The following is an 8419-nucleotide window of genomic DNA, read 5'->3' on the forward strand; positions in this document are numbered from 1 at the left end:
AACCAAGGAGAGAAAATCAGAGAGAGAGAGAGAACAGTGTTCTGTCAAGAAGTTCATCTACTTGGATAATGCTTTCTTTCAAAGAAGCATTCGGCCAATACTGAAGAACTGCATCTGAGGTTTGCGAATCTGGTTTGCACATAGCTAAGAGGCTGCTGATGAAGTCAATCTCCTTCATGTTTTGCTGATTGTAATATACTTTTCTAAGTATATCTTTCTGTAATTTCTTGTGAGAAAAGGCATTGTGAGAAAGCTCAAGTAAAAGCCATGAGTGAAAAAAGGCTGAGTGATACACTTGAGAGAAAAGCCTAGAGTTATTTTCTGATTTCTTTAGGTTGGTTAAGTGTCTTGTATCTTATACCTGTTTGGTATCCCTTTCATAGTTGGGTTAGCACTAAGAGTAAATAGTTAGGAGTTAGCATAGCCAATGTCAAGTTAGGTTAAAACTTGAGTGTGAAATTGGTGTATGTAATACTGTTAACTATAGTGAAATTCTTCCATAGTTGTGGAGAAGATTGGATGTAGGTTGCATAGCACAAGGCAACCGAACCAGGATACATTCTGGTGTTAGCTTTTCTCTTCTCTGCTGAGTTCTGTTTTCTGATATTCATGAGACAAAGATAAATTGTCTCATAAATTTCCGCTGCTGTGTTCAGACAGAACCTGAATTGAAAGTTTGTTTAAAAGGGTAATAACTGCAATTAAAAGGAAGGCATAGATTCAACCCCCCTTCTCTAAGCCTACCACAACCTTCATCTCTTATTGTAAATAATTTTATAAAATATGAAAATTTGTTAGAAGATTTGATGAGTACTAAAAATTTGTAAGTCAATTTATGTAAATCGATTTATAATATTTTTTTTATAATACTCATGGAATCTTTTAAGAAAGTTTTATAAAAAAATTTATTGTGATTATTTATTTTGTAATGAGTACAACTAAAATTTTAATAATAATTATTAAATTAAACATTGTTAGGATGTGTACTATAAAAGATTTGTAATGTACTTGTTACTAATCTATCACATAATAAAAAATTTTAAATTTTATAAAATGCAATTTTTTTTCATAGACTCGTATTATCAAACTAATTAAATTCAATTTAGCATTGACTCCATTTAGATATAATTGTTGGTGTATTAAAATAATTACATAGATTAGATTTATGCTATAGAATTCACGTTCAACTAATATTTATAATTTTTTAAATATTTTTTATAGTATATTTTTGGGTTAAGTACTGTTTTCGTCCCTAACGTCTAGGGCAAAAATCAAATTCGTCTCCGATCTTTTTTTTGTTATTAAAATTATCCCAACGTTACAAAACGTTATAAAATCGTCCTTTACCACTTTAATTTTATTATGTTGAAAAAATTACCCTTTATAATTAATAAAAATAATATTAAAAAAATAAAACAACCCCCTCCCATCTTCTTCCTCAACATTAACGAAAGCAGAAGCAGATGCACAAACACAGAAGAACCCACCACCACCACCATTATCATCATGGTCATCATCATCATCATTATCATCATCATCAGAACCATCAACAAAATTGAAAATCAGAAGAACCATCAACCAAAAACAGAACATCAAGCAGAAGTGGAAGAACAGCAGAAGCAATTTTCAGTAATTCAATAACAGAAGCTCAATAACAACAACAATTTACCAGCAATTTTCAGCAATTCAATACCCTAAAATCAACTAACAGAAAATTAAAATCCAGCTAAACTAATCCAGAATCAAATCAAGCATCTAACACTAACAAAAAACAAAAATTGAAAGCAAAATGATAACTGGATTATGAAAATAGAAAACAGAAAAGAGGGGACAGGGAAGGCAGTAGTGGAGTGCCGGTGGTCTAGGCATGATAGAAAGGGGTTGGAGGGAGGGTAATGGGCGGCGGTGAGCTCTGATTCTTTCTGTGACAGGAATTGAGGGAGGGGAAGCAGGGAGGCTCGCTGCCGGTGGTGAAGCAGGGGAGGCTCCATGTTGCTGCGCGATGGTGAAGCAGGGGAGGCACACCGGCGGTGAGCTCTTGTTCGAGGAGTTTGAGACAGGAAAAAAGAGAAGAAGAAGAAGAAGAAGAAGAAGAAGAAGAAGAAGAAGAAGAAGAAGAAGAAGAAGAAGAAGAAGAAGAAGAAGAAGAAGAAGAAGAAGAAGAAGAAGAAGAAGAAGAAGAAGAAGAAGAAGAAGAAGAAGAAGAAGAAGAAGAAGAAGAAGAAGAAGAAGAAGAAGTCTCCAATTTCCAGGACCATGTTCTTGGATGTAAGAGACAAGGATGATATCCTCCTCAGGTGTCCATGGACCTTTCTTGATTCCAACTTTGTCACAGCATGGAGGCCTTCCCATCTTTCTTTCTTCTCTTCACTCACTCACTCACTCACCTCTCTTTTATGCTATGCTACTAGTTTTTACAACAAGAGAAGAAAAGAGAAAGAGAAAGAGATAGAAGAGCTTTCAAATAGTACCAATGCATGTGAATGCTTTATATATACTTGATGACTTTAAAACACTAAGAGAGACCCAAATTAAATTGCACTTTATTTTTTACACACTCACATCTACCATGCCCTTCCTCTCTCACCTAACTCTTTCACTATCCCTTATTTTCTACTGCTATTTTTATAATTATCCATTATTACTCAATATTATTATATATAGAAAAACCAAAGTCAGCGACGAGTTTCAAGTTTCAACAATGTATATCCCCCTTTCTTTCTTTTTTTTTTAAATTTTATTTTATAATTATATTTATTTTATTTTATAATTTTTTAATAAGGGATAATTTGGTAATAAAAAAATAAAATTGATAAAAGGAAAAACAACCTTTGTACCCATGAACTTTACGAACGCTGACAAAAGTACCCATTAAAAAAGGAAACTAATGTTGTATCCATCAAAGATGGATTCCGTACGACAAAAGTACCCGAATCCTAAATTTATGTTGACTTTTTAATAAAATTCCAGAATTACCCCCACCATTATCTTCAACCATTCCTCTCTTCTTTCTCAAATCTCAAACACCTCCATTGCCTAAAAACCCTAATCTCAATACCTAAAAACCCCAAATTACTATTTTCCTAACCCTAACCTCAATACACCTTTCAGCAAATTTCAACCATCTCTTTATTCTTTTCATCAATTTTACCACCTCCTTCACCAATACCATCATCACCGCCACCGTCACTAACCGTCAGCCTCATCTTTTTCCTTCTCCACTGTCACTGCTATAAACAAAAACAACTTCACTCTAACTTTTAATTTTACTTCTCATAATCACTTTTCCAATCTCAAATCCTATCAACACTCTATTACCACCATTACTATCACAACCCTTCCTCCATCACTTACAATGTCAGAAGGAGAAGCACCTTTGGATGCTAAAAATTGAAACTTTGGCAAGATCGCTTTGGTGGGATCGCATGTGAGTAACACAGGAATCTTGCACATGATGATGGTGATTTGGGAGAGTGAGAAAATTCAACTTCGTTAATTATATAATAAATTTGTAATTTGTACTGTTGTAAATATAGTACCTTTTTTCATGGAGTCCATGAACTTGAAGTGGATCTAGGAGGAGTTGAATCGCACCACAGGACCTTGCGCAGGATCTCGGTTCAGTCTCACTTCTGGAGCTTCTCCATCTAGTGTTGCGTGGAAACGGATGGATTGCCTGGTTGCCCTGTTGTTGTCTTTGTCATCGTCAGCGTGAAAAAATGGCGGCTGTTGTGGTTAGTAGAGTAGTAGAGAATAGAAGGTGGTTAAAGTAGTGGCATTGGAGGTGTTTGAGATTTGGAAAAGAAGAGAGGAGAGGTTGAAGATAAAGGATGGAGTAATTCTGGAATTTTATTAAAAAGTCAACATAAATTTATGATTTGGATACTTTTGTCGTACGGAATCCATCTTTGATGGATACAACGTTAGTTTCCTTCTTTAATGGGTACTTTTGTCAGCGTTCGTAAAGTTTATGAGTACAAATGGTTGTTTTTCCTTGGTAAAAAGGACGATTTTAAAGCGTTTTTAAACGTTAAGAATGATTTTAATAACGAAAAAAGGTCGGGGACGACTTTGATTTTGATCCAAGACGTTAGGGATGAAAACAATACTTAACCCTATATTTTTTTATATTATATAATATTTTTTTCTAATATTTTTGGTAAATATTTTACTAATATTTTTTCTAATATTTTTGGCAAATATTTCATAATTCGAATCAACATGCTTCGAATTACTATGAGCTAATATACCAGGTACTAGTTTGAATCAGTCCAATTCGAATTAATATGTGTTTATTTGTGTGTGTAATTCGAATAAGATTGATTCGAATTACTATGATGCTTTCATACATGCTTAGTTCGAATTGCACCAATTCAAATTATCATGTTCATGTCTAATTCGAGATAGAATAATTTGAGTTGTTATTCATTGGTCTAGTTTAAATTTGTCTAATTCGAACTACATAAAAACGTTCTCCTGATTGAATCATGTCTCGTTTTTCTTTTTGGCTGAGTATCTAATTAGCTTATATGCGCGTTTTGTCCATTTTTTTATTTAAATGAATATATTTATCGTAATATTTATTCGAATGATGTTTTATTTTTAGTTTAGGTCTCTTTTAAGCATTACTATAACATAGTTTGATTTTTTGTTTATATAATTTTATTAAATTCCAAATAATTCATTCAATTTAATTAAGTTAAAAATTAACTATAAAAGTTTTATGTTGTAGTTTAAATCAATTGAATTTTCTTTCAAAAATTGAACAATCTTTACTAAACTAATAACCATCGCCATCAAACTAAAAACTTGTAATTGTTAGATTAGTTAGCTAATTAAAATAAAAAATTACTCTTTATTTGAGTTGATTGAATTATTAATTCATATAATTTAATTAAGTATCAAAAATTTAAAATTTAATAATTAGTTTACATAATTTAATTAAGTATAAAAATTTAAAATATATATTATATATACAGCAATCTATGAATTAACAATGTGAACAACTAATAAAATCTTAAATAAAGTTTAAATTATAACAAATTAATTTTTAGTTTGTTAAATTAAAAAATATTATGAAAAAAAATTAGATTGAATTTATCTCTCACTAATATAATGGTCTAGAACTATGATGTACTATCATGATCTAACACATAAATTTTAAAATTTTATAAAATACGAGAATATGTATATATAATATAAATATTTTTTAGATAAATTATAATAATATTTTAATATTTTATTAATATTAAAATATTAATTAATTTTTTAATTATTTTAATATTTTATTAACTTATAGAAGTGATCGTATCATAGTTCAGAGTATTACTGTAAGTCTGTAAGTATCAATGAGAAAGAAAAAGGAAATTTGTATTAACTATTATAATATGAGGCAAACTAAAAGGGGTCAATTTGTATATTTAACAAAGTTAAAGGGTAAATTGAAAATAAAGCGAAGTTACAGGGAACAGAGAAAGCAACAGTGTGTCACTCTTTCGCCATTTATCTTCTCTGTCGAGAGAGAGAGAGAGAGAGAGAGAGAGTTCAGACAACAATAACAATAAGATAATATGCCCTCAGCTCAAGATCCATTCTACGTTGTCAAAGAGGAGATTCAAGATTCCGTAAGTTCGCATCGTTTTGCTATTTTGATTTTTTCTTCAAATCCTTTAGGTTTTCCTTTTTCTGTACAATTTCGACATTGAATTTTGCAATTTTTATTCAACAATTGAAACTGCCAAATGATTTTTCTGTCGCTCGTATTACTCGATCCGTGAATTTTGTCGATCCACCAACTCAAATCTGATCGCTGAACTGTTCTACACCGATTTGGGTGAATGGTTACTATAGTGATTGAGATTTTTTGAACTGATCATGCTATTATTGAATTTGAATTCTGGATTTTGAACAGATCCCAATACAATTGCGATCTTATGGTATTGCATGTAATTATAGCTGAAAAATACTGAAAAGAAATGAAAGGGTTGAGGATCATTTTTTTTATTTAATGGTTATATGATTCTTCTATTTCGTAGAGCAGGATATTCTTAATTATACGAAAACATTTTGTGTGTTGTTAGATTGATAAGTTGCAATCTTCTTATCACCAATGGGAAAGCACTTCTGACGGTGGGGATCGAACAAATCTCTCAAAGGAAGTTCTTACTGCTTGTGAGAGCATTGAATGGCAGGTATACCTATTGCATATGCAGAACCACGCACACACTACCTTGTAAAGTTTTTCCTTATTTTCCTATATTGTATTGTAATCATTTACATGATTTCGGATTTGAGAACTATATGTGGCATGCTTAAGGTTTGTTTTGATTTTGTTCATGCTATTTGGGCGGGGGATGCTAGAAAAGGTTAAAAATAAGGATGGGATTGACGTTTGGAGTTATGTAGAATTGTTTTGGTTTTTACTCTGTCGATTGTGAAAACACAAGAGGGTTATTAAGTTCTTTCGTTTCTGTGGGAACATAGTGTTCGGTACACATCATAAGCAAGGCTAATATTTGGATTGAATCCTCTCTTTGCTGTATTATGGTTGTGTACACAAACCATGCAAAGTGCTGACATATGGTTTTTTTGATAGAAAGGTGGATGAATTGGACAAAGCGATTTCTGTTGCATCTAGAGATCCTTCTTGGTATGGCATTGATGAGGTCGAGATTGAAAACCGGAGAAGGTGGACCAGCAGTGCTCGCACTCAGGTATCCATGATGTATTCCAGATTTTAGTAAGAGAAGGGTGAATTATAGTCAAATTGTTTTCTCAACCTAATGTTAACGGTTCATCTACCACTACTTTCTTTTATTAGTATTCCTCACATCATATTCCCGGCTTTTCATGCCTTTGTGGCAATCCTGAATGATTCTTGTATTCAATTAGGTGCGCACAATGAAGAATTCAGTGGAAGCCGGAAAGGCCTCAAATGTGACGAACCATGCAAGTGTGAATGGGATGCGCAGGGAATTGATGAGGCTTCCTAATTCACATCAAGCTGATACATCCAACCAGTATACTGCCAACCATAATGATGATTTCATTGAATCAGAATCTGACAGACAGATGCTTCTTATGAAGTACTTAACTCCCCCTTTTTTCATTTCATTCTCTCTATCTTGCATGTAGCCTTGATTAAGCATGTCATTTGTCCTACTTTGGCATCCCTAATGATAATGCATCTCCCCATGCAAAAACCATTCTTCGTGCTATTTTATTTTGGATTTTGAATTAGATTTATTTGGTACGGATAGAAAACAGGATGAGGAGTTGGATGAGCTTAGTTTAAGTGTACAAAGAATTGGAGGTGTTGGACTTACGATACATGAAGAACTCCTTGCACAGGTATATTTGTGAGAGTTTTTGTTCTCTGATTCTTGCTATATCGGTTCAATACTAGGAGCCTAGGTAACACTTGTTTAGTTGTGTTAATGAAACTTGTTCTCATACTTCACTCTGTTTGTACGAAATGTTTCTTATTCTAAAATTGTAGAAATGATGGTGTTTTTTCAGGAAAAGATTATAGATGAACTGGGTAATGAGATGGACAGTACATCCAATCGTCTAGATTTCGTACAAGTGAGTTTCTGCTTCTTGTTTTCTTAATAATGTTATAGTGTTTGTGATTTATACTTTTATAATTGCCGTCACTAACTAATTGAATATCTATTAAGTGAGCAAAGGATTCACTGTAAGAAAGAGATGATAAACTCTTGCATATTATAATTTATATACAACAGCAACACCCAAGTCTTGTCCCTCGAAACCTTCATTGTTATAATTTGTATTAATGTTCAAAATTCATATATAAAGTTATGTGATCTTTAAATAACTTTCAATATTTACCATTTATATTGGTATAACAGTCAATACTTACCTCTCATGTAAAGTTAAGGCTCTCATTAGACATGCCTCTGTATATAAATGGGAAAAACCTTTGAATATTGATGTGAGAGTTGAAATGTAATATTGGATTATGATTTCAGAAAAAAGTGGCAATGGTGATGAAGAAAGCTAGTGCAAAGGGTCAGATCATGATGATATTGGGTTTGCTGGCACTGTTTATTTTCCTATTCATCTTGGTGTTCTTCACCTAAACTCAGTTGAGATTGGCCCTTGTTTGTACATGAAGAGAGAGATATCTCAGTTTTTGCGAGAAGATACAAGATTGTTGGGACATGCTTTAGTGTCTATTAATCAAATGGAAGCCATTTTGGTATTTCAAGGCAGTAGAATTTTATGATTGTGATGATAAAGGGACAATGTAAGGATTTAGATTCTCTGAACATTTGGATTACAAATATGATTGGATTTAGGGTTATTCGGATTAAATTGTTCTCTTAGATGTTATGTAATGTGATGTCAACTTATTTTTAACATCCTTTTAGAATGATAGCATGGAGTTTTAAACCTA

At 32.4% G+C, this 8419-nt stretch overlaps 1 protein-coding gene across 3 annotated transcripts; it reads left to right on the forward strand.

Moving 5' to 3' along the window:
• The first annotated feature begins 5457 nt into the window (after window positions 1-5457).
• Window positions 5458-8419, forward strand: LOC107496501 (syntaxin-61). Of its 3 annotated transcripts, none has more exons than XM_052251754.1 (7): window positions 5458-5624; window positions 6081-6232; window positions 6596-6713; window positions 6892-7085; window positions 7260-7350; window positions 7519-7584; window positions 7992-8419. In XM_052251754.1, exons 1-7 carry the CDS (start codon window positions 5571-5573, stop codon window positions 8100-8102), a joined length of 786 nt encoding a protein of 261 aa, XP_052107714.1. In that variant the 5' UTR covers window positions 5458-5570; the 3' UTR covers window positions 8103-8419. The 3 variants fall into 3 exon arrangements, with proteins under 3 accessions (XP_052107714.1, XP_015973256.1, XP_015973257.1); XM_016117770.3 differs by having other exon boundaries at window positions 6081-6191; window positions 6600-6713; XM_016117771.3 differs by having other exon boundaries at window positions 5469-5624; window positions 6081-6191.

The sequence above is a fragment of the Arachis duranensis genome, chromosome 7, assembly GCF_000817695.3.
Source record: "Arachis duranensis cultivar V14167 chromosome 7, aradu.V14167.gnm2.J7QH, whole genome shotgun sequence".
Classification (NCBI taxonomy): Eukaryota; Viridiplantae; Streptophyta; class Magnoliopsida; order Fabales; family Fabaceae; genus Arachis; species Arachis duranensis.

What these genes read in the sequence shown, in the direction of transcription:
- LOC107496501 (XM_052251754.1), top strand. Translation starts at nt 5,571, where the DNA reads ATGCCCTCAGCTCAAGATCCATTCTACGTTGTCAAAGAGGAGATTCAA. An exon ending in AAGAGGAGATTCAAGATTCC is followed by an intron (nt 5,625 to 6,080) that starts GTAAGTTCGCAT and finishes GTGTGTTGTTAG; the next exon opens with ATTGATAAGTTGCAATCTTC. An exon ending in AGACAGATGCTTCTTATGAA is followed by an intron (nt 7,086 to 7,259) that starts GTACTTAACTCC and finishes TGGTACGGATAG; the next exon opens with AAAACAGGATGAGGAGTTGG.